This window comes from Acanthisitta chloris, unplaced genomic scaffold, assembly GCF_000695815.1.
Source record: "Acanthisitta chloris isolate BGI_N310 unplaced genomic scaffold, ASM69581v1 scaffold7617, whole genome shotgun sequence".
Lineage (NCBI taxonomy): Eukaryota > Metazoa > Chordata > Aves > Passeriformes > Acanthisittidae > Acanthisitta > Acanthisitta chloris.
The window spans coordinates 9,338-35,201 of NW_008684216.1; the positions used below are offsets into that span (position 1 = coordinate 9,338).

The following is a 25,864-nucleotide window of genomic DNA, read 5'->3' on the forward strand; positions in this document are numbered from 1 at the left end:
GTATAAAGCTCCGAAGTGTTAATTGATGCAGCTGGCTGGTACAGGGACAGCCCGTTTGATGAAGAATCCCAGTACAAGAAGTTTTCCCTTCCCAGACCTTAAAAATCACAGTTTTTAATGTAACCATGTGGATCTCATTTATATCCCTATTGAAGAGTCTTAGTTTAACTACAGGAAAAGCTTCCACATACAGATTGGTCCTCTTTGATCATCCTTGTTGCCTTTCACTGAACTTCTTTCCATTCTACTCTAGGGGAGGGTATTAAATGTAGGACAGTGATGGTCTCTGCTTTGGCCTCTACCCCTTTCCAAATAATCCTGAATACTCTGTATACTTCTGTGGGTAAAGTCTCTTCTCTTCTACTGAGCAATGAGCTGCTATCTCCACGGAACAGTCTGTTCTGACACTGAGATCTTTCTCCTGGTTGGTAGTGATCTGTTTGGGGTCCATCACTACATACATGAGGTTGGGATTGGCTTCCCCATATGAGCTCCATTTCACTTGCCATTTTGTTATCCTGTCATTGAGTCACTAGTTCCTTGTAGCTTCCCTCACTAATACTTTCATATTCTTTATGCTTAACTGATACACTGTAAACTCCTCAGTGAAAACACAACATAAATACTAATATGATATGAAAATCTTCAACTCTTCTGTCTACAGTGTAATATATTGTGGATATTGGTCTCCAGCCATTGCTTGTAACAGATGAAATGTAATTTGGTGTAATTCAATGCAGAGGTTCTGCTGGCCTGGGAAATGAGTGACATGCCAGTGTCTTCTCACCAGGACCTCCAGATGGACTTTCCCCAGGCATATGTTTGAATATACCTTATTTTCTTGTATATACTACAAGACATGTAGTTTATAGATCTTTGTATACAGCTTATTTCTACGTGTGACTATTTTTATATTTCTGAAGTGTTTTGCAGCTATGAAAAATGGGCAGAAACATTGCTATGCATCAGCAGTGCTATCCGAGTGCCAGCTTCCTTTCAGTGGAACACCTGGATATCTTACATGTTTTTATTACCTGGAAGAGTAATTTCAGAGGTTTTTGTGAATAAAGGCAAATGTTTAGAAAAATTTCTGCTTACCAAATGGGCTTTTCTCTTCCTGCTGTAACTCAGGTGCAGTGTCTACGCTGAAACCTCTTTTGCTGGATGTTGTCCCAACCATTCGACAGTCTGCTGCTTTGGCTCTTGGGAGACTTGCTGACTCCAGCAGTGACCTGGCAGAGGCAATGGTGAAGGCAGACATTCTTCCAGAGATCATATATTCATTGCCTGAGCAGAACGTAAGGCATCATTGTGTTCTTAAGTCATATGTTTTTAACTATTGCATGGGGAAAGGGAAACCTTTCTGTATCAGCATCTGTGTGATTCAAATATGACATTAAATGTACTGAAGTCAGAGACAGTATGTATGTCTGAACCCCTGAGAGGGCAATGTGCACTGTGTGCCTAAGTTTGAATAAACCTGACTTTAAAATAACACATTACCTTTTAATGCACTGCAGGAAATACATTCCTTGCACTGTAACATAGTTAAAATGTTGAGTGATGCTTTATAAAAGACCTTTTTTTAAAAATGAGACAGTTTGAAAGCTGTGGTGGTAATTGACTAGGATTTGTCAATAATGCCAGACACTTATATACATATTAAAAGCCTGAACTTCTGTAATGAAATATTTGATATCTGCCAATATAGGCTTTTGCAAATCTGCAGCATGAGAAATATCAAGCCTCTAACACAGGAAAATATACTGAAAGGTTTTAACCTTCATATTTGTCAAAACCAAACAAAGTATAGTCACAACTGCAATGCAAATAAATCTGGTGGTCTCTTTTACTCCCTTCTTCACATATTTCTTCAAGCTCTATGTCTCTTCTGGTTCTGATTTTCCAGTAATGCTAACCTAGATTAACAGAAATACTTCAAGTAAGGTTCCTAACAACTGGAGAGAGACAGCTGAGGGTTAAGTGCATGGATATCACAGCCATACTTAGGTTGCAGTTTTGATTTAGGAGAAGTAGGTTTTCAATGGAAATACAGTTTGGAAAACTTTATTTTTTCATTTTCAATCTTTAGAGAAAAACATGTAAGTACTCACTGCATATATTATGTGCATATAGGATTATTACCTACACAGTTAATTGGAAGGGGGGGAAGAAAAGCTTTGATGGCAGAAAGAAAGTTCAGTTTTTAGTTAGACAAATTTATAAGCATTTTAACGGAAGAAGAGGAACAAAACTCTATTGTCTACATTGGTTTGAAAACTATCCCCCTGCTACAATTCCAAACCCTCGGTAGATTAGCTTGAGCTTCCTGTTTTCTGTCTCCCATGTTACAGCCCATGCTGTCCTTCCACCAAGACAGCTGTAATTCAGAATCACTTGGGGCAGCAGCAGGATCAGTGTGAGGTCCTGGAAAGCCTCCTATGCCTTGGTGACCGAGGGCAAATGAAGGAAACTCGTTATCCAGCTCATGGAGAGTTTAGCAGTGAATACAGTTTGTTACTTCCCGTAGACAAACTCCCATTTCTATTCTACTCACTCTTCATGTATCAACATTTATATCTGAGGATCAAATTCTCTGAGCACACAACACATATTATTTATACTGGTTTATGGAGAACAGTTACAGGGGCACAGCCCAGATCAATGTTTTATCAATTAAACAGGGCAAAATCCAGTTTTACAGTGTGTTCTGCCTGTGCCTGTGAAGAGTTTGTTTGTAAACAATGTGTTTTGAATAACAAAAACAAAGAAGTGTTTTTCTTTGCCAGGAGCATAATTGCTTCACAGAAATAACATACCCATATTTGCACAGACATAGGCTGATGTAAACATCTATAACTCCTTGGAGTTCAGCAAAACTTACGGTAACTTAGATTATCTAGGGATTTGACCATTTGTCTGTGCTGTCTCCCTTAACTTCTGTTCCCCCCTAAATGATACTTAATGCTTTGTTTGTAAATTATGTTTAATACAGCTGCTTGTAGGCCTTAATTTAGAAGATTTTTGGCATTAAGGAATTAAATCAGTACAGGTAAACTAAGGAAGGTAAGGGCATGTGTTTGAGCACTAGAAGATGACTGTGCTCATTAATTGTTGAGATGCTCTCTGATGTGGTTTCAGCCAATGCCAGGCATTGAACTACTTGGCAATACCTGGATATGGTTTAAGGGATAACACAAGGCAGAGACAGTTTCCAGTAGCACAGATGAGGCCATTGTGCTTTGAGGAAAGAGGAATTTAGGTGGACAGATGTGGTATGCTGTGTCACCTTCCTTCAGGGCCAGGGAGTGGGCCTGGGACCATTTTACTTCACATGGGGCTGCGGGTACTGCTGTGTTGCCAAATCTTAGATCAGACTTTTGAAGGTGTTTGGGCACCTCACAGGATACACAAAGGCACACACATAGTGCTTTGTTTGTCTGGACCTGATCCAAAAGGGGGGTGGGCTTTGTACTGTTTAAATTTTGGGTACCTTGGCAGTAGGAATCTAGCACTGTGAAGTGCCAGGCTCTCTGTGCAGGGAAAAGAAGGATCAAGAATCTTGAGATTAAAGCCAGCTGGCACATGGAGAAAGAGACCTCTAGAGCTTGTCCATAGGGATGACCTGTCCATGGCCAGGCTGGAGAGCATACTCTGGGCTCATGGACATAGCAGTAAGGTTACTTGTGCCCCCATGAATCTTGCCCTTGACGAGGGAGGAGAACTGTCTTTCACACAGCATGGTTGTCTCTGGCCAGTGCATTTTAACTGGGCTCTGGATTTTGAAACTGTAAGGAAGAAACTTAATCTTCAGCTTCCATGTCCCAGTGATGGTTATGAAACTGTAGGAGACTGAAATGTAACTTTAAGGAGGGGATGGGGAGGAAAGATTTTAACTGTGCTTTTAGAAGAAGCTACAACCACTGCTGCAGTTTACATGGAGCCCCACAATGTGTGCAGTGTCAGACATAATATATACATGCTCAAAACATTTATTTGGTCCAGCACTGAGGGAGATGGGTAGAATTGAGCCAAGAACTTAGATTTTGCTTGCATTTATGATAGAGGTACCAAGATGCCTAGTGCTGTTCAAAGTGAGCTGCTCCTGGACATGTGCAGGAGTAAAATTGCAGACTACTTGGTCAATGCTGAGTGTCATCCAGTGTTGGGTGTTTGGTGGAATAGGTTAGCAGTATTTAGGCATTGCAGGTTTCAGATCCTAAACCCTTTGATCTAATTCTTTCTGTCTCAGTTTCCTGTTTGTAAATGTAAACAATGTTTTCTCATAGAGATTTTGTGAGGGTATCTACATTAGAAATTGTAAAACCTTGCAAGTGTCACAGATGGGTAGAAGTGTTTTAGGAGCCTGCCCTGCATAACCTGTGTAATCTGGTTAAATATGTGAAGAGCTATTGTTTTTGCAGCTCTTGTCATTCACTACTCACTTAAACAAACAGACTTATCTGGACTATTATCTTTTCCCCATATCCTCTTAGCCCTCTCATTTTTTTCTGTTTGTTTATGCACTTACTGCAGATTTTAGATCACGAGCTGTCTCAAAGAAGAACTGTAGGTTCATTGTTTGTGTGATGTCTAGTGGTCCTGATTTGGATCTGTACAAGATATTGTTGCTACTAAAAAAGTCTGATTTAGGCATGTCTGTACTATATTATGCTTTGAACTAGTTGATGTTAGTGAAAGTTTGTTTGTTTGTTTTTCTGATTTGTGTAGCGTTTCTACAAGAGAACAGCTGCGCTTGTGCTCAGAGCAATTGCTAAACATTCCCCACAGCTAGCTCAGGCAATAGTTCAGTGTGGAGCACTGGAAATGCTGGTGATTTGCTTGGAAGATTTTGATCCTGCAGTCAAAGAAGCTGCATCTTGGGCTTTTGGGTGTATTGCCCGACACAATCCAGGTAAGAAGTTTCACATGTGTTATCTTTCAGCTTAATATGATAGGATAGTTGTAATATATGGCATTGTTTTCATGTTAATAAATACAACAAGATGCTTTTTCTTCTCTATTGTTATAAACATTGAAATTTGGGATTTTTTACCCTGCTGTAACTGTGCCATTCTGACAATGCTGTACCTTTTGGGGGAAACTGGCACACCTGACACCTGGTTATGAGAGGTGCTCTGCACTGTAACTGTACCATTCTGACAATGCTGTACCTTTTGTGGGAAACTGGCACATCTGACACCTGGTTATGAGAGGTGCTCTGAGAGGAGATGCATTGGGCCTGTGGTCAGGAGAGAACACTCTGCTTTATTCTCCTTCATGAAGAGATTTCTGAATCTTTATGTATCGTGTACTTGTTACTGCAGAACAAAGTTTCTTTTGCTTGACATTAGTTCTTACTTTATATATGTAGTAGAATGAAGAGACCTAGAAAGAAGCAAGTTTCATTCAGCTTAGAGCAGTGTCTGCAGGATAAATAGGCCAAGTTCCTTGCACTGACTGTATTATAATTAGCCAGTAGACCACACTCCTCTCCGGGAGTCAGGAATAGATCCCAGGAATCCAATATCGAGCCGTTCACTGCTGTCTCACAGGCAGTTGTATAACTCACTGGCAGTGTCATGTTCCTATTTCAAAGCTGATCCACGTGGCTGATAATTCTTTTACCAGCTATTTATATAGTTCAAGTAGAAGTTTAGAACTATGAATTGAAGACCTGAGGAAACAAACTGCTGGCTGGAAGGGGTGGGAGAAACGGCTTATGTTCATATTGTTTAAACTAATTCTAGGATCATAACATTAACTCATGCTTTTACATTTGGGTTTGGCTCTGAAATGTACATAGACTGAATTTGGAAGTGATTTTCTTTCTTTTTTAATCACTAGGGAATGTTGGACTGCAGAAGGCATGGGGGATTCCCCCTTTGCATTTAGAGGGTTAACTTACTGGGACAGACTCCAAAGTTGTTAGCACCTTTCTAACAGACTGTATTTTCTGGGGAACAAATTAATTCTTGGGGCACCTCTCTGGTAAAGATCTTTTCTCTTTTGATCACCAGGTCCGAATCCCACCCTTGGTGGAAAATAATTGCTCCTTCCATCAGAAAGATATTTGTTTAAATATCAAAAGCGTTGACTTGTATAAATGTATGTTGTGTGTGTGTGTGTGTTACCCTTAACACAAACATTTCTGCAGTTTTGTTATGTCAGTAAATCAATATTGACTCACTTCAATTGCCCTTCATGCTATTCACTGCATGAATGCTGGCTGATCTTTAGGGTGATGCAGTTCACTCTGTGACAGCATTGTCTGCAAAGATGGAGGTGATGTTGAGGGTATTGAAGACAACAAACTCCTTGTACAAATTTTTATTCCGTGGTTATGAATAATTGATTCACTGGTGGTGAATGGGTGCATACCTTATGTCAATTTACCAGAGCATTTTCAGAAATTAGGTTGAAATTGTGAGTGCTAGCAAGCTGCAAGCATCGGGACATAAACAGATCCCTAGATGTGATCAGTAAAACAAAACAAAACAAAACCCCACCAAAAGAAACCTGAAAAAAATTGTTCTTCCTCTGCCCAGCTACAGTTAATTTAGGGGATTTACCTTCCTCTGTAACGGAGTCACAGGAAGTCTCTAAAATTATTATTGAAAGTAGAGGAGCTATACTGAAAAAAGGTCCTTCTGTGCATGTTTCTTACACTCCTACAAGCATGTCTTTGCAACAGGATATTGTTGGAGATGGGATACAAAGATAGGTGAACTTTTTCCTACCAACATCTGGTGTTTACTGCTCAAGGAGCTCTGGATTAGACTCACATGCTCGCGTTGACAAAATTTGGCAGTTATGATTTTTCTGTCATTGACTGTCTGTGGACACGTATTGCAGCTTTAACTCTAAAAATAGAGCTGGGTGTGAAGTGGTTTTCCCCACCCACAAAGGGTTTTTTCAGTTTCAAAAATTATTTCAGTTCCAAACTGGGACAATATTAAAGCAAAATTTCTTTTTCTCTCTCCTGAAAAGACTAGGGGTTAGGGAGGTTTATTTGCTCCAGCAAGAAAAGTTTGATAATTAGGGCATATGTCTGGGATGTATGTGGAAGACATTAAAATTCTGATCTGTCTTAGGCAGGATGTGAATCTCTGTCTTCCTGAGTGCAAGCAAAGGTTCACAGTATTCAGTGATAACTGTTTGCAGTGGTGAAGGTCTCTCTGCTTTAAATCAGAAATTCCATCCATAACCTGGTAAAGCTGCTCTCTAAGAACTGCAGTGTATGTTCTCATGAAAAGACTTCCATTTTGAGAAATCAAGAGGTCTTTTTAAATTTTTATTTTCCTTTTTTATTTCCTGATGAAAACATGCTCTGGTTAGCGAGTTCCATACTGACTTCATACAACAATCTCTTGAAATGCAGTTCTTCTGTGAACAGGTGTCTCCTGAAGGCCTGTGAGATTTTAGGTCAAGACAGATGTCTCATGAGATTTCAAGACACTAGAAATCTTGCCAGGTCAAATTTCAAAATTCAGGAACAGCTCTTGCAGTTGTGTTCTTTCTCAAAGATCCCTTTGAGGGATCTGAATTTCAGATGCTGATCTTACTCCAAAGGGAACAGATCAGTGTGATGTAATTTTGCCATTCATTACTTTTACCATTTGTGTTTAAAAAGGAGTGTAAAGTGTTTCAAATACCATCAAAATACCATCAGGTCCATGAAAAATATTTTGTAAATATTTACTTATACCATATTAATTTACTTTTAAAATGAAAAATTCTTTCATTTGAAGCACACAAATAACTTGGTTTTCCATTTTCTTTGCCTACATTAAAGGTGCAGTTTATTAATTGTCTCATACCTGCTTCAATATGTTGTAAATTGGTAGGAAAACAAAAAAAACTAACGCCATTTATATCGAAGCATATTGCTGAGAGCAGAGTTCTGCTCATTTTCTGTCATACAGTGGTACCCTTTGGATCACAGGATAGCTCAGCTTGGAAGGGACCTTGGGAGGTTTCTGGTCCAGCTTTCTGCTCAAAGCAGCATCACATGAAAGGTTACACCATCATCTCTTCAGTGATCTGAGTCTTCTCCTGATGAGAGGTTTTCTCACTGGTTCTGGTGGAATTGTTAGCACTGTGCTGGCATAAACCTGTGATTTTAAGTGCAGCCTTTGGGCTCCTTGTGAGGATTAGAGTCTTCCTGTGTGGCCATTACATGATCACACAGTCCTCAGAAAAATACAGTATTGGTGGTTGCTTTGGTCAAACCCTGTTATTTCCTGTGGATACACCTGCTGCCACAGCAGGGTCTGTTCAAGAACCCTGGTCTGAACTGAAACTTGTGTTTGCTCTCAACCAAAGGTTTTGCTGCTGCTCCACTATATCAATGTATTGTTCAGAGCTGATTTTCCTTCTCTGGGGACTACCTGCCCAGTCACTTTCTCACCTTCATCTTTTTTTCACTGAGCTTTTTTTTATCCATACTACTATTGCCAATGTGTTAACATTCATATGTTTTGGGTTTTTTTGACACTTTAAACCTGTTTAGAATAATCCTGTAAGACTTCCCATTGATTTCACTGGATATGTAGTTAGGATCTTGGCTCCTCTTTATCAGCTTTCCACTTTTCCTGGTCACATAAGCTCATGACTAGGCCTCAACTCACTTTGAATTAATTTCTTAGTCCCTGATGAGTAGTTTTGTATTGACACAAATCACTGCAACTCTAGAACAACTTCTAGTTGAACTAGTGACATCTTAAACTCCAAAGACTGTCTTTATCGATCTTTCTTCTACATCCATTTCAGTCTGTGTTCTTGTCTGCAGTACTTACATTTGCTAAAAGCTTCCTCATGTTGTTCTGGGCAAAAGCAACTAATTTATGGATGGTTTTGAGCCACAGTTCTCTTGTCTCTGGGCATATGTGGAATTATATTTTCTACTTTCACTCATGTAGGGAGAAGTCCAGCTATAAAGCAGTTGGACAGGCTCCTTGAGCTGTACCATGAAGCAAACTTTCAAGCCCAGGGTTGTCATAACCTTCTGCAGAATTAAATGAGGTTCATACATTAGTTTTTCTCTGCTGTCTTTCTCCTCTTCAGCCATGAGTCTTGTCTTTGCCCTTATAATGTAGCCTTGGCATACTATTTGGAAAAGTCTTTGTGTATTTTGTTCCAGCTCTTCTAAATTTTTTGACTGAATATTTGTTTTTAAAAATTTCTTCTAAAAATTTCTTCCTGACAACTTTGTTTTCTCCTCTAACTCCTTCTCAGTCTTCATGTTTTTCCACCTCTCTCTGTGTTTGTAGTTGAATAGCAAAATTTCATGAATCCTTTGGTGTATAGTCTGAACAAAAGATGTTCTACCGAGTAGGAAGGTTAATTGAGCCTTTTCTTGAGAAAAAAAGAGAATTATAATTATAATAGTCATTAATACTTAGAATTATAATTTTGGGCTGAGTTTGCAGGGAAATTTGATGGGAAGTTCTGTATTTTCTTTTTTCCCCTGCCTCAGCTTTTCTGTTTATCTGACAGTCTGTTTACGACTTGTCTGTCTTTTGACACATGGCCCAGCCCTCCATGGGGTAAGTTATTAGCCATGAACCTTATAAACACCACTGGAAGAGCAACCATTTAATTACCCATGACCAACAGTAACCATCAGTATTTAAATGATATCAGACTTCTAACAGCAAGAGCTGATCTAAATTGAATCAGATTCAGTTTGCTCTTTTAAAATAACTTTTGCAAGTTTCTTTTGCATGCCAAGATGTAGCTGTGACCTTAAAGAATTGCTCTTTCTCTCCCTGCTGGAACTTCATGATTTCAGCTCATAAGGCATTAAAGAAACTCAATCTTCTAGTTAGTACCTTGTCCCTCTCGACATCACGTTCTTGATGTTGGCATCTCCTAGCAGGTTGTAGGCAATGGAGTTGGGTACTCTGAAGTTGCTGCTGAGGTGCAGTTGGATGGGTTAATCTGGGCTGTTGGTCAGTAGCCCATGATGTCTTGCACTTGGGCAGTGCACAGCATCAGAACACGATTTGGGGAAATCAAGTATAGCTTTTCCCATGAAAAGCTGCAGCTTATACCACTTATATCGATTAGCTAGTTCTCAGATTGGTTTTCAGATATGTTTCAGGTACATTTAATTTCAAATTTGTAAGACTGAAGATGCAGCATTTGAGTTTTGTTTATTTGTGTGTTTTGAGGATGCACGTGCTACGTTTCCTGTCAAATAGTTATTTGAAAAGTGAACCTTGAGAGGTTAGTTTTGTATTCCTTAAAAATTTCTAAAGGATTAAATATAATTTTGTGATGTAACATTTGTGTTTTCTTTAAAATATTGTATCATAAAACAACATACAGTGTAAATATTTGACTTATCATATATATTGAAGTGTGTGGCTATAACCTACTAATTGAAAACAAATCTGGTCTGGAACATTATTTGGATATTAACAACATAATGATGACATGACTTACAGATTTCATGAAAAACTATATTAGTCTATGTATATTTAATGAACTATGCTATATTTTTCTTAGTAAGAAAATCTCTTTATGGATGGACTATAAATCAAAAGCTAAGTTAGAGTCCTGAAATACAACAGCCATATGTTGCCATGGTACTGTAAGTCAAGATAAATGTTAAAGATAATAATGGATATGCATAATAAGGTGTAGCAAAACTGAACTAAGAACCTAATAGATTATCGAATCCCCTGTGATTTTTTTACCACTTTTTCCACACTATTTTAAAATAGCACAGCTTGGTTATAATATAAATTTTGCTTCTGATATCCAGTAATTCTTATTTTAGGACTGTGATTAATGCTGCATACACAGAGAGAGCTAATGAATTTCTAACGGTGTAATTTTTGTCCATGTCAGCTAATCATATGCTCAGACTTTTTTCTTTTTTCTCTTTATTTAAGGTGCAGTTAGTTAAGAATATTGTACTAATCTCAGGCACACAGTATCTCACTGATGATATTTCTCATTTGTCTAATTGTGTACGATAACATTTTTATGTCATTAAAGTATAGATTCTGTCTCATCTCATGTATGGTAGCAAAGACTAGTTTTGATCAGCAAGTTCCATTTTTCCCATCTTTTATGGAAGATAAATCTTTTATGTATGTTTTTTTGTATTTCTGTTTTTGGCATTTGATCTATGCTAATATCTGCTTATCATTTAAAGAGGGTAAAACGCTCTCTAATTAGGTGGTTGGTAAAATTTTGGTACTTTGGCTTTCTGTGTTGTTGTTAGCCATGCATAAAATGCTTTCCTATTGATCAGTGTAGAATAGCCAGGGTTTAAACAGCTGACATCTGCTTACTTTAAAAAAGGAAAAAGAAAACAGAATAACAAACCATTTCAGCCTAATCTACCTCAAATGTGTGCATGTAAATGGGGGTCCATCTATTGACCTGCATTCTTTTCAGCCCTGGATTGGTCCACACGGTTTATGAAACCAGGAGGGCTGATTTGAAATGCAGATGTCGAGACAGTGAACTACACCCTCCCCTTTTTCCTTTGCTGTATCTGTCAGGGTGAAAAATGGCTTGCACAAGGGTCAGTCACCCATACTCACTTAATTACTTTCCTTGGACCTACAGAACTGTCACAAGCTGTGGTGGATGCAGGCGCTGTTCCTCTGTTAGTGCTCTGTATCCAGGAGCCAGAAATTGCTTTGAAAAGGATTGCAGCTTCAACTCTCAGTGATATTTCAAAGCATTCTCCAGAGTTAGCACAGACAGTAGTGGATGCAGGAGCTATCGCTCACTTAGCTCAGATGATCCTGAACCCTGATGCTAAACTGAAGGTACATTTAATTATTTTTTTTTTTTAATCTCCATGATACCAGTCATTACTTGATATTGAATCAAAGACACTGATGTGCATATTTGTTTAGAAGCTCTAAATAAATGTTTGGGTGTGAACAAAATGTGACTACGCAGTTAGTGACAAAGAGTTCTGGACATATTCACCAATTTAGCTACGGGATAAAAACTGCAGCTCTGTGAGGGACAACTAAACTTTAAAGTGAATAGTGTGAATTTTTTAAAAATATGTAGGATATGAAGAATGCAACAGATATTTTGAGTAGATAAAATTTGCACATTTCAGTGACAAAAAAGGGTTTGCATCCTTAAGATTATATAATAAATTAGTTAATAGTAAATATATTATTGCATTTGAGAGTGTACTATCTGTTGTCAGTAGCTGTTGTCAAAGGTTTAATCACTGAAGTTTAACTGACAAAAAATTGTTTCTTAGTGTAATTTTATTACTCTAACAGAAACAGAAAACAATATAAAAATGCTACTTGAAACAAATGGATAAAAATTCCTTAATATAAGATCAGACAGATCCAACTTATGCAAATAAAGATACTTTCTATAGACTTTAATAAATTTTAAATTACAGTTCTAAATGGTATATATATTTTTTCTTTTTTTAATACATAGCAAGCTTGAACGGGATAAAACAAAGGAGAAACTTTTATTCAGGAACCAGCGAATGTTCTGTGCCATTATATTCGTGCATGAATTGACTCAGTGAATTGTAAAATAGCTGTAATTGTTTTCCCTATCCTGCTTTGTTTTCCTTGATGCAATAGATTTTTGTGTGCAGGGGGTGTGTGTTGTGGGATGTTTGTATAACATTGATTTTATAACAATTTTTCTTTACTAGCGTCAGGTGCTGTCAGCTCTAAGCCAAATAGCAAAGCATTCAGTGGATCTTGCAGAGTTGGTGGTTGAAGCAGAAATTTTCCCAGTTGTGTTCACATGCCTGAAGGACTCAGATGACTATGTCAAGAAAAATGGTGCAACTTTAATTAGAGAGATAGCAAAGCATACGCCTGAGGTAAAACCTTGAAAATGCAAATACAAGGTCATATCATTAGATTTTACACTTTAAATAAAATACAGGATTATTCTGTCATTTGCTTTTCGAAAAGGAGGGCAAATAGCTGTTTGGCATGTTCATTGGAAAATATGGAAATGCTTGCTGATATTATGAGATGTGTATTGAATATGAATTGGGTTAGGAAACTGGGAATCATAAAATGTATACCCAGCTACTTCATTCCATAAGATATCAGCACAGAGAGGGAGTTCTAGGCTGACAGTATTGTCAGTCCTAGATATTAAAAATACCATGAGAAAAGCCTCACAGAAGTCATGATAGCAGCTAATAAATGGCAAGATCATCCTGTAACACTAATAGATGGTGTCTTTTAAAAAAATCTTCTGCAGTGCTAGGATCACATTTTAATTATTTTTTCAGTGACAGCGAAGGTCAGAAATTCTCTTATTTATTATTAAACTTGATGGTAGTTTCTGTTTTCAGCTTGAGTTTGTAATTTGAGTCTCAGCATTCGCAGTGTTTTTGCCAATAGCTGATACAGGAAGGTGAGGATTTTGGCAAAGTCAATACAAAACAAATAGGAAAACCAAATAATGATAACCATGTTAATATGTCAGACCATAGAGATAATTAAAAGGCTCTAAACATGACAATGTATTTGTGGCAGATGCTAATGCTGAGCACAGCCATTTCCAAATCATGACACTATCTTAGCAGCTCAGGAGTGTTTAAACACCAATGCTGTGATGTTCCTTCAGCCTGCCACTCTTTGAGCTGGTGATTAAAGGTTACAGCCTTGACACATTTCCTGCTTTCTTTCTGCACCTCATGGGCCAAGCAACTTCACTTCCTCAAGCAAGTGAAGAAATTATCATTATCAGAGCAGGGCACTAGAGTCAGGAGCCAGAGACCAAACCCACAGCACTGCAGCTGAAGTGAGAATTGCTGCCAGCACTGGATCCTCCGTGCACAGGGAGTTGGCCATGCTAGAGCTCTCCAAAGGAGCTGTTGGAAGTATCTTGGTGACTCCCAGTGAGGAGTCACAATCCATGTTTGGCTTCAGAGTGACAGTGATCACTGACCATCTCTGGGCACTGTGTGCTACAGGAGAGACAGACTGGCAAAGGATATTTCTAGAGGACTTGGCTGTGTCTTTTGAGAGCTGTGGCTTTTGGACCTCAGCTCTCTCTCTGCACATGCAGTAAAACTCCTGTGAAGTCAGTCCATGGGGCACTTTCAGCACTGGGGAGTGTGTCTGCACAGGAGCTCTGTGCACGTGGCTGGGCATGAACACAGGACATGGTTATCACTGGCTGCACTTCACAATCAGGTGAACAGCTTTTCCTAAGGAATAACTGTAAATTTCATCTGCCTGTTTCATGAATAAAACATGATAAAGGCTCTAAGGCAAAGGTGGATTTCATGTTTATAAAAATCAACTGGATTGGAAATCCACATGCCTCCGTTTTGTTCATTTAATTTTGATTTCTAAGGACATGTTTCTTTTGCTTTGGAATCTTTAGGGAAAATGGGATAGACCTAACAAAATGAAATGAAATAATCATAATATGAAATGATTGTAATTTATATGCACTGTTGATATCATACATACTCTATTGCTGTCCTTCAAGTGATGTGAGAAGTGATACTTTTTGGAAAGAAACATGTTGCATAGCTTGATTATAATTTATAAGCAAGGCTACATAATTCTGGGGAATACCACATACTCCACTGCCCATCCAGTGTGTTCCCTGGACACTTCCCTCGGACAGAATGGTGCAGTCCAAGTCAGTTTGGCACATCCAGAACAGTTGTCTTTGGTTTCATGCCTCAGTGGGAGGATCCAGAAAGGGTTTGATGCCACAGAGGTTTAGAATGCAGGTGAGAGGGGGAATGGGCCTAGTATGAAGCAGTATCTGTCTCAGTGGGTATGTCTTTGAGGACAGTTGTGTATTAGGCTGTCATTTACATGTTTCTTTCTTGTATGATGATGGGGTTGAGAATATGTCATTCCATGCTATACAGCACCAAGAATTCAGAATCCTGATTTCCTTGCAGTAAAGTCAATCAAAAACACAGTAGCAAATCCAGTTCATTGCTGGAAATTCAGTGCCCAACAGTTTGTAGAATTTTGTAAATCAGGAACAACACATTAAAAGCCTTTTCTAATGTAGCACTTTAAGCCTGTTGATACTTCACAGCGTCTAATCTCTTCTGTTTCTCTCTTCAGCTTTCACAGCTTATAGTCAATTCAGGAGGAGCTGCTGCTGTGATTGATTGTATTGGCAGCTGCAGAGGGACTGTCAGGCTGCCTGGCATCATGATGCTTGGTTATGTAGCAGCTCACTCGGAGAACCTGTCAATGGCAGTGATTGTCTCCAAGGTTAGCTATCACTTCGTTCTTTGTATAATTCTTCAGTGTTATTCTGAGACATACAAATTAACGTAGGCAGAGAATGTATTTTGTGACAGAATTATATACTTGATGAGTGCAGTCTCCTAATATTGCTGCTTGCTATGACTGAAATGATGTGGTAACCTGATCAAAGTGGGTCTTGATGATGTTGAACCTTTCATAAAATATCCTGGATTAGTTTGTGAGCGTCCATTGTATTACAGGGTGTGATTTTCCCACGTTGCACTTGCATGGGTATGGAAAACAAGTCAGTGAATATATATGGTCTGCTTCCTCTTAAAATGAATATTTGTGGCTGCATCAAAACCTTTTCTGAAACAAATGTGTTTAATGGTATGTTCTTCACTGCACTCACATGACTCTGCTAGTGCCACTAGAGCATCTTGGAACAGAAATCAGATTTGGAAAAACCTCAGTTTCTAATGTAGTGTGGTTTGATTCAGTTGTGCAAGTGACATTTCAGATGAGATAAGCTATACATTTTTAGGTTTAAATAAATTCTGCTGGGCAATGATATAGAAGGGAGAGAATTTGCAACATTTGCAATATGTGAAATTAGTGCCTGACATAATAGTCTGACTTGAATAATGCTAACTAATGACAGAAGGAAGGAAATAATTTCACTGACATTTTTGGCCCATTTTCACACTATGTCAGACACTTAAAATATCCTGTATGAGTGGAAACAGCAAAACAATATAAACAGAGGAACAGAAATGTTTTCTAGTAGGAATGCAAGTTAAAAAGTGAAAATTGCTCCAATATAGCATATAACAAGGAAGGTAGGAGTGATCAAAATATCCTGCCCTTCTGTATTTTAAGACTAAAGAAGTAGACAACTTTTTTTCTTGGCCTCTCTGGAGGTCCTTCTTCTCTGGTTGTGTCTGTCTCTCCATTTTCAGGGAGTGTTCAATGTTAAGTGGGATGAATCCAGGATTAGGTTCATGAGGAAGTCCTAAGTGATAAATTTTTGAAGAGTAGTAATGATTCCTATCATAACTGAATGGAACTACAGTGAGAGCTTTTGCAGGGATCTGTGCAAACTTTAATGAAATTAAATATGTTAATGAAAGATCCATAAAAGAAACCCAAATAAACCCAAAACCCATTAAAAAAATTGCTTCAGGGGAAACTAAGCTTGTGGAGCAGTACACAGTGCTGAGAACAGGGCTTGGTAAACTGGAACCATTTGAAAGAAATGCACTGTGGCATAGCCACATGCAGCTACATGCTGATGATGTTAGGGTGTAAAGTGATAGCTGCATTCCATGCTGCTCTAAGCTGGAAAGGATGAATCTTGAAAAATGATTCTTGGGGTCATACTGGACAAACACTTCATTGTGGTCTGCTGTAGTGCAGCAGCAAAAAAAAACCCCAAACCCCAAACCCAACCAATTTAGTCCTTTGTGGTATTAAAGAATAGAAGATGAAGCATTACTGGAAAAGATAAATTAATCTGTCTGTTGTAGTAGTGTGTGTAGTGTGTATAGTGTATATAAGATGTTGCAAAAAAAACCCCAAACCAAAACAGGAAACAAACTGAAAAATGCGCAAAAAAGACTTAAAATGATCCATGGAATGGAGAAAAAGTTTTTCTGGTAGAGATTTAGTAACCTTGCCTTACCTAAAGTAGAATAAAATGTTTCCTGTTGAAGTAACTTGGGATAAAATATCAGCTGCTAAGTAGCTGTAGAGAAAGGATAAAGACTGTGACTCTGTACCAGAAGAACTTCAGTAACAGCTGGATGTGAGATGGTATTTTCCATCTCTTTATGTCTTCTAATCAAGAGTTGAAACCTTTCTGGAAGTGAGTGGATGAGTCAAACATGAACTACTGGACTCAAGAAGAGGTTGATCAGTTGAAATTTAGTGCTGTGGCTAATAAAAAAGAAAGACTCAGTGATTGAGCCCTTATGGCTTTTAACTGCTTTCATAGATGCATAAGCACTCAAATTCTTTCATTTTCAGTCTGACAAAACTGCTGCCTTTAGTCACTACAGCTTGAATTATGTCATGTATTCCTTTTATCCCTTATATTTGTGTGTTGGTTCATGCTGCCTTCTGACTTAAAACATTGAATCTAGTTCTTTTTCTTTATTTCTTAAGATTTATTACAAATTCTGGCTAGTCATGATGACGTAAAAATATGACACCACTGGCATGTTTTCCCTTACAGCTTATTGGAGAAAAAGTGTGTACATTGAGAAATGTTTTCTAACAACCTGTATCAGTTTCACATTGTCCTTCCCTGGTCTACATTGGTAAAAGTTGTGCTTTTGATTAATGCTACAGGGAATACCAGCACTGTGTGCCTGCTTGGGAGAAGAAGAAGATCATATTAAGGCAGCAGCTGTTTGGGCTTTGGGACAGATTGGAAGACACACTTCTGAGCACGCACGTCATGTGGCAGTAGAAAATGTCCTGCCCACACTGCTCCATATCTATATGAGCATACAGAGCTCAGAAGATCTTAAAATTAAAGCAAGTATATTTGTAGTATTTACAGCATGCTGTATTAATTGTAATCAAGAGGTTTAAGTGCTTAAAAGCTGCTAAATGCTGTGTGTTTTTATTGACATCCATTGAGTCACAGATGCCTGAGTGCTGTGTCATTCATTAGGGCTGGCTGGGCCTGATAGGTGTGCATATGGTACATACAATTCCTATGGTACACCTACTGCAGTCTACTCCCTTATTTTTTCCTCAGTTTAGGTCAGAGCTGCATACACTCATAAAAGCTAGAATTTCTAGTGAATGACTAATTTCTAATTATCTACTGCTTTTTTTTTTGTACATATATGCTTTTTTAGAAAATATTGCAGCCCTTGTAGTAGTTTGGCTTGCATTTTTATGATTATAATGAAACTGTAACAGCTAATCAAAGATCCCCTCTTGAAAACATGCAAATGTCCATGTTTAGGGCCCTCCTTGTGTGGGAGCTAGTAGAGCTGCAGTTTAGTAAAGTGTATTTTTGAGCAACAGTAAGTGGACCAGCTGAAGAGTATGGCAGGATATGCTCTCCCACATCACTCTATGCTTCTGTACATTCCACTGAAATATAACATTCCAGATCTGTAAAGTAACTCCTGTGTAGTAATTTTCAGTGGTTCTCAGAATATCAAGGCCAAATTAGTTGTACCTCTAATCCAAGAAGGTCACTACTGCTTGTAGGAGTCAACACTGAGTCTGTTTTCAGAAACCAAACACCAGTGCACAATCATTTCACTCTCTCTTTCCACCTGCCTGGACTGCACTTTACTATCCCAGAACAACAGCCTCTTCTAAAATACAATCTTTTAAAATGTGTTTTGATTTAACTTTCTTATTATATTACAGTACTTCAATTTACTTAAAGGGTCTATTCCTGCTTCCATTACAGTCAAAGGAAAATTGCCATTACTTTGGCCTTAGATAACGTAATAAGAATATGATGCGCTGTAGCTTTTGAGGTTTAATAAATCTAAGTAGAAAATTGATTCTTCATTAAGTGACCTGATAGATATCATAGTATTTATTCAGAAAATGCTCATTGAAAATTCTGATCAATTTGCTTTTTTGATCTGACTTCAGTGATATATAACATGAATTCTTGCTGTTTTCGTTGATGTCTTACTAGAGAAATTTTATTTTGCATTTCAATAGGCTAAAAATGCCTTAAAGAGCATTCTTCAGAAATGCACATATCTTCCAGCACTTGAACCACTGCTGCATGATGCTCCTCCCAATATTATGAAACATATACTTGGGCAGTTTGGTAAGGTAAGAAAAGGCTCTGCTTACAAGTAATATGTTAATTGTTCCCCATTTAGCAAGGAAAATATCTTTCCAAAGATGAAGTTTCCCTAAAGGTCTCAGTTGTTTTCTCAGCATCCTCAAGCAACCCCTTCAAAAGCAGTTTGGAGCATCCTGTTCTTTTGTCTGATACAGCTGGATACTGTTTCGTCTGGAATCTGCCATAATTCATCCTAAGACTGGGAAAACAGTTGCTTATAAGCAAGGTGTTTTTTTCTTCCTTGCCTCTTGAGATTAAGTGGAATATTAACTCACGTGCAAATATTTTCACAGAGCCAATGTATCACATAAATCCCAGTCACATCTGTTTTAGATAAAGCACAAGCTGTCTGTACAGGAGTGACTTAAGTCAGGTATTTTACAATAATAGAAAGGCTTCACTGCTTTTATCCTCATTAATTTTCACTCTCAAATAAGTGTAAAAATCCCAAATCTTTTCTTGTCTCTCTCAAAATTTGAAAGTTAGTTGTTAATTGCATTGCTGGTTTGAATGCAGCACGTAGAAAGTGACACAATTTAATCAAAATGTTTGAAATTATTAAGGTAATTGCTAACTAATTGGGAGATTTGCAGTGTCTGCCATGTTCACCAGATGCTGGGAATCCTGCTCAACTCTCGACTAGATTCTGCAGTGTAGCCTGCTGGCAGGGGATACACCTCACTGTTGGTGAGATGTTTCTGGAAATGGCCAAGTAAAACACCCTTGATACTTGGGTCTGATTACTACAGATCTGGAAGCTGTTGGTGGTGCAGAGTCCTGATTACATTGCCACAGTTAGGTGTGTCCTGTCTTCTTGCTAAGCCTGTACAGAGACTGGAGATTTGCACAGAATCCAGTGCCTTTTGCTTCTGCATACTGACTGGAGCTATTAATGAGCCGAGTGCATAGCAATTGGTTATCCAGTGCATATTTTGAATGTTGTTTACTGTTGAAGTGGTTTTGTGCCCTTCATATCAGCTGACGTTTTGTTCATGTTTCTTCTTTGTCTGTATGGTATTAAACAAACTCTGCTTGTCTGGCATTTGCTCTTCTGAAGTATACTTTTAAAATTAAGTTTTCTGTAGTAAAAGCATTTTTCTCTCCTGTACCATAGCTTGGGAATTTCCTATTCTTAGAGCTGTGCTGTATTGCTTCTGTGGGCTTATTTATAGCACAGTAAAAGCCTTATTTCCAAGCTGTGCTTCAGAGTGGGATGGTATCCGTTCGTGGTGCTGGACTGTGTCATTTTAGCATTAGTGTTTTCAGGGTCTGTGCAGTTCTGTGCTGTCTCAGCTTGGACTGGGGGGAGGGGACTGTGTCTCAGAGGTGCTGTCTGTCTTTAGGGCCTCCTGGAAGAGAGTTTTCTGCTGTCTTATCCAGCCTGGGAGTCACAGTGTGGAGGAGGAAGAAAGAGAAAGAGCCATATCCTGTCTCCTTGCTAGTTCCTCCTTGGCAATTCTTGTTGTGGGAGATATGTGAAAACAGGCATCTCTGCAGTTCCCACAACAAAAAGATCACAGTTGTTCACGACACTCCTATGGAGCATATATATAATAGGTAGAAGTCCTGTGTTCACTTTACCTGTCTGTTGATTTTGTACAGCCCAGAGGGACCAGAGAAATGAACACTGTGCCTGTATGCATGGAAAAAATTTTCTTCATCCTTTTGGGCAATCCCTTCCTCATTTGAGGCTCTTGTTTTACACTGAAGTACAGTCAAATATATGCCTTAATTTGCCTGACCAGTGTGATAGCTTACAAAATGCTTTTGCCCCCATAGCCTGTAACTCTCAGAGTTAGTTTAAAAACCCATCTGGTTTTGTTGTAGATGCAGCTGACGTCTCACATTATCTTTCTGTCTTTTTTTTTCCTTTTTCTTTTTCTTTTTTTTTTTTTTTTAATATTATTGCAACCCTGTGGGCCTATGGGCTCCATGCTGTCATTCTCCCTCGCCTGGCCCAGCCCCCACCTCCTTCCCTCCCTCCATCTCTCCCTCCCTCCCTCCCATCCTCTGGACAGAGCTGCGTATTGGCATCACTCAGGGAGCACAGAATGTTATTGTCTGATCATTTCTGCTTCTCATCCCCTTTGGCTGCAAAAACTTCACGTTTTTGCTTTGTGTGTGTGTTTGTAAAAGGCTTCCATGGCTACACAGTGTGTTAAAGGATTTTAATATCTAGGAATTTAGTAGCAGCATGTAATGCTTCAAGGCTGCATTGTTCACTTGCAACAATTCTCAGTATTGTTTTCATGCGCTAATCTATACTAGATCATTAGAATGATATAAAATTCTGCTCTACAATTAAACTGTGGGAATTGACATAAAAGACCTGAATAACTTGGTTTAAGTGGAACAGATGCTGTTGTTATTCCATGTTAGTGTTCTGGTTTTATTATCTATTTAATCTCTGCAATCTTATTGTCTCCATAGGAATAATTCAAGCAATATTATTTATGTTAAGATAAATATTCACTTCATTATTTTTATATATGTTATGTATTAAAATACATGTTAAATTACGTTGTAACCATCAAGGGCTGGCTTATGATTTTTTTTCCCCTTTACAACTGGGTGTTATAATACAGTCAGTAATCATTACAGCTGTGGTATCTCTGATTTTCTATGTTATCTGTCCTCTGAATTAAAAATAGATAAACAGTATTTGAGCCGAGTAGCATACAGATTCATTTAAAAGAAAAAAATTCCTTTTTTTTAATGTACTATTCCATGTGTAGGTGTTGCCACATGACAGTAAAGCACGTCGTCTCTTTGTAACAACCGGTGGACTTAAAAAGGTTCAAGAAATAAAAGCAGAACCTGGGTCACTTCTTCAGGAATATATCAACGCTATTAACAATTGCTATCCAGAGGAAATAGTGAGGTAGGGAAAATGAAATTTATAAAATTGATACTTATGACATTGTTAGATGTTTATCATAGGAACAACACAAAGGAAGGATTTAAAATAGGAATTTAACTTGTATATGAATTTTGTTTTTAAGAAAACAACATAACATTTAGTCAACTGTCCCAGTGGTAACACAACCACTAGACACATACATTTGAACACTTTCTCTCTTTGGGTTTCTTTTTGGAAACAAATTTCTTTGTCTGTGAACAAAGCCCAAATAATCAGGTGCTTTCAGGAAACTGGGAAGAAAAGTCAGTCCTGTACTACCCAGATGGACTCAGAGCCTTCAGTGCAACCATTCTCATATTAATGAGTCTGTGGGAAGTTTAGTTTATTTTGGTAACTTATTTATGGATTACTTAGGCTCCAAAATTCAGGTATTGGTGAACCTTTGGGTGCATCCTTGACTTTCCTAATAGTGTGTCTGAACGAGTGTGTTCAGAGGCTCCTTTGAAACCTCCTCTGATGTACAGAGGGTCCAGAGACTCTCCTGCACAGTTGGTCTGCCCACAGCTGCCCTTCCTCCCCCAGCCTCATCACGAGGCTTAAGTGTTATATAAAAGGACCATACACCAGCTGTCTGCACCAAGTTGAACTTTGCCCTTAATGAATACAGAAACACTATTAAATAGCTTACAGTCAAAATGTCACCGTCCTAAATTGTAATAATGAGAGAAATGCCCTCCTAGATTCTAGATATCCATTTACCAGTCCTTCACTCCATCAACACATCAAAAGGATGTGGTACTCGTGCACTCCCTCTACAGGCTCTGAAAATCTGCATCATCAATTTTAATTAGAGCAGCAGAGTTCTTCAGCTAATGGTAGCTACAAACTAAGTCTGTAGCTACCATTATGAAGCCCTGTTTGTTTCCTAAAGGAAAATGGTAGCTCTAAGTCAAACAAAATGAAGCCCTGTTTGTTTCCTAAAGGAAACTTGCTGTCAAATGGGTAAAACCAAAATCATAAAGAAACTTAATTTTGCTGCTAATACTTTGGAGGTAAAGAGGACATTAACTTATGCTTTTCTGGATGTTGTTAATGGTTCTTTGTTACAGCTATTCTTTTTTCCCTGTAAATGAAACAGGGTTATTCATCTAAAACAAAATGAAGCCCTGTTTGTTTCCTAAAGGAAACTTGCTGTCAAATGGGTAAAACCAAAATCATAAAGAAACTTAATTTTGCTGCTAATACTTTGGAGGTAAAGAGGACATTAACTTATGCTTTTCTGGATGTTGTTAATGGTTCTTTGTTACAGCTATTCTTTTTTCCCTGTAAATGAAACAGGGTTATTCATCTAGGCTGGGATGTAATAAAGAAAAAGGGCCCTTCCAGCATCTCCTGCTTGTCTCTCTGTGCTACTGCCTGATGGTTGTGCTGCCTGAGGCACAGCAGCTATGACAGACTCCAGCTCTGGGTTTGTCCTGGAGACCTGTTATTTTAGGCTGTTTGCAGGCAGAATATGCATTGGACAGTTACAATCAGAGAACTAATAGGAGTTTTAAAAAGAGTTATATTATGCAGAAATAATCCAGAAAAAGAAAATCAAAAAGGTATAAATGGATCTGCCTTCAATGGAAAACATGAGGGATTTCTACTTGAATATATTTTAGGCATTCATTACATGGAGGTGTGTTCCTTCCTCTGTCTTTATATTTGAAGCTTCCAGGGCTCAGAGATGGCAATTTACATGCCTGCAAACCCAGAAATGTACCCAGATGTATGTTTTTAGAATAACACAGTAATACATTTCAGATACTTGTAACCTGGAAAATGAGAACTAAATACAGCTTTGATGCTTGCGTATTGGAAGCATGTAGGTGGTCCAGTGTGGAAAACCAGCTGAATGACAGCAGGACAATAATGGCACCATAGAGTCCTACTCTAATGAAAACTTGCTGGATAATCTCCATCCTTGAGTTGGCATTAGAGAGAGAAGGTCATCGTGATAATTTTTTTTGTTCCAGAGTCATTGTCTCTCACATGGATGTAGGCTTCACATTAGCTTTGGGGTGTGTGCTTGTGTTTGAAGAACAGCAGCAGACTATTGTTGTCTGGCAGCCTACTGTTCTGTGTAAGCTCATGCTTTTTATTAGAGGCCATAATTTCAAAAGAAGTTAACATCTGCATATCTAAGTAAGGACAGTGCTTATGGCTGGACTGACCCTATGACTAGCCACTTACCTACATGCCCTAGAAGAAGCTAAGCATGTTTTTGAAAACCTGAGGTCTAAGTATTAATGAAAATGTAAGTTGAAGAGCAGGTTCTTAAAATATTGTAAAAGAGCAACTGGAGAATTCCTTGTCCAGTGCTTAATGCTAGGATTTTCTCCTGATCAATAGAAATATGCATAGTTTCATTACTTTACACGCAACATGCCTACCTACATGCCCTAGAAGAAGCTAAGCATGTTTTTGAAAACCTGAGGTCTAAGTATTAATGAAAATGTAAGTTGAAGAGCAGGTTCTTAAAATATTGTAAAAGAGCAACTGGAGAATTCCTTGTCCAGTGCTTAATGCTAGGATTTTCTCCTGATCAATAGAAATATGCATAGTTTCATTACTTTACACGCAACATGCCTTGTAGTCTAACGCACAAACGAAATGTTTCTCTTTCAGGTATTATTCCCCTGGATATTCTGAGGTACTTCTGGAGAGGGTGGAAAAGTACCAACCAGTTTTATAAACGTCAGCGTGTTATTCGAGCTGCATTTCACATTTGTGGCTTTATGACTGTCATACAAATAAAGCTGTTGAAACTCTTGCTTGATTCTGAAATGTCCTTCTACTGTTTAAACTACTGAGAGGGCTCAACAATTCCAGCAAACTCTGTTTTGTTCTTTATAAACTTGTTTGTTCCTAAGTTTTTGTTCCTTTTTTTTTTCTTTAACATGACTACCAGATATTGCTGCATATATGAATGGAATTTCATGCAGGGGTGATGATTTATCACAGAAGCTTTTTTAGAATCAGTCATTTCCTTTTCCTTCCACAAGAAAGGTTTGTTATTATCTCATTCAAATTTTAGCCTTCTCAGGACTGTTACCATTTTCCCCTTTTGCCTTTGCATATTGTTTAAAGCTTCCCAAGCCTGATGGGGGGAAAAAGCTGGCCCCTGTGCTTTTTCTAATTATGGAATTCTTTCTGCACTGAGATATCTCCTGCTGCTACCTTTCAGGAAGTAAAGTGATGTAATTTTGCATCTCCAAACATGTTAGTTGCTGCTAAATATAGAAGTAATCAAATCTGACAATGACACAAGGGCTGAATTCTGTATGATAGGATAGTGTGGTGGTCCTGGCATGGTAGGTAATATGTCTTCTGCAAAAGTCCTCCTAATGAAGGCAGGATCTACCCTGGAGGGAAGGAGCAATACCCTGTTTGGTGTGTGCATCCTAGTTCCTCTTGGAAAGGACAGAGTGAACTTAGAACTTCTGTGGGCACAAAGGAAAGGACCCTAGGAGCTTCAGCTCCATTTGGGTCAGCAGCACATTTCTGTGGCTCAAAAGAGAGGAGAATTGCTTGGCTGCAGGAACACTGTTAGCAAAGCTATGAGCACATTCAGAGGAAATCTGAGGACACTTGAGTCCCACTGATTTGAGTGATGGGACTAAGGTGGCTCAGGACTTGCCCTTCAAGAGCTGAAATTGCTGCAGAATTGAGTTGAAACACATTTGGAACTTAGACTTGAAGCTGCAGATCACGTCGATGTGGAGGTTATTGGAGGCATGAGCTCTTGCCTGTCTGCAGAACATCCTGGAACTATTTTTGCCTTGTGAAAAGTGAAAAGACTTTTACATTCTGCTTACTCCTCTGCTCCTGTAGCAGCAGGGAACAGCAGACAGCCCTTTAGTCTTCCCTAGTATGTAACTGTCATTTACCATTTTTTGTTCTAAACATTTTTATTTTCCTTGTATGCAGCAG

General features: G+C 38.5%; 1 protein-coding gene across 1 annotated transcript; it reads left to right on the forward strand.

The window, feature by feature from the left end:
- Positions 1-1,131: 1,131 nt before the first annotated feature.
- SPAG6 (sperm associated antigen 6) lies at positions 1,132-24,797 on the forward strand (the record flags this gene model as incomplete). The annotated part of the gene is made up of 9 exons (XM_009079246.1): positions 1,132-1,298; positions 4,732-4,915; positions 11,587-11,792; positions 12,665-12,838; positions 15,072-15,224; positions 17,550-17,738; positions 18,900-19,016; positions 21,765-21,910; positions 24,560-24,797. Coding segments are annotated over 9 exons (1,403 nt in total), but the record flags the coding sequence as incomplete, so codon positions are not given.
- Positions 24,798-25,864: the final 1,067 nt, after the last annotated feature.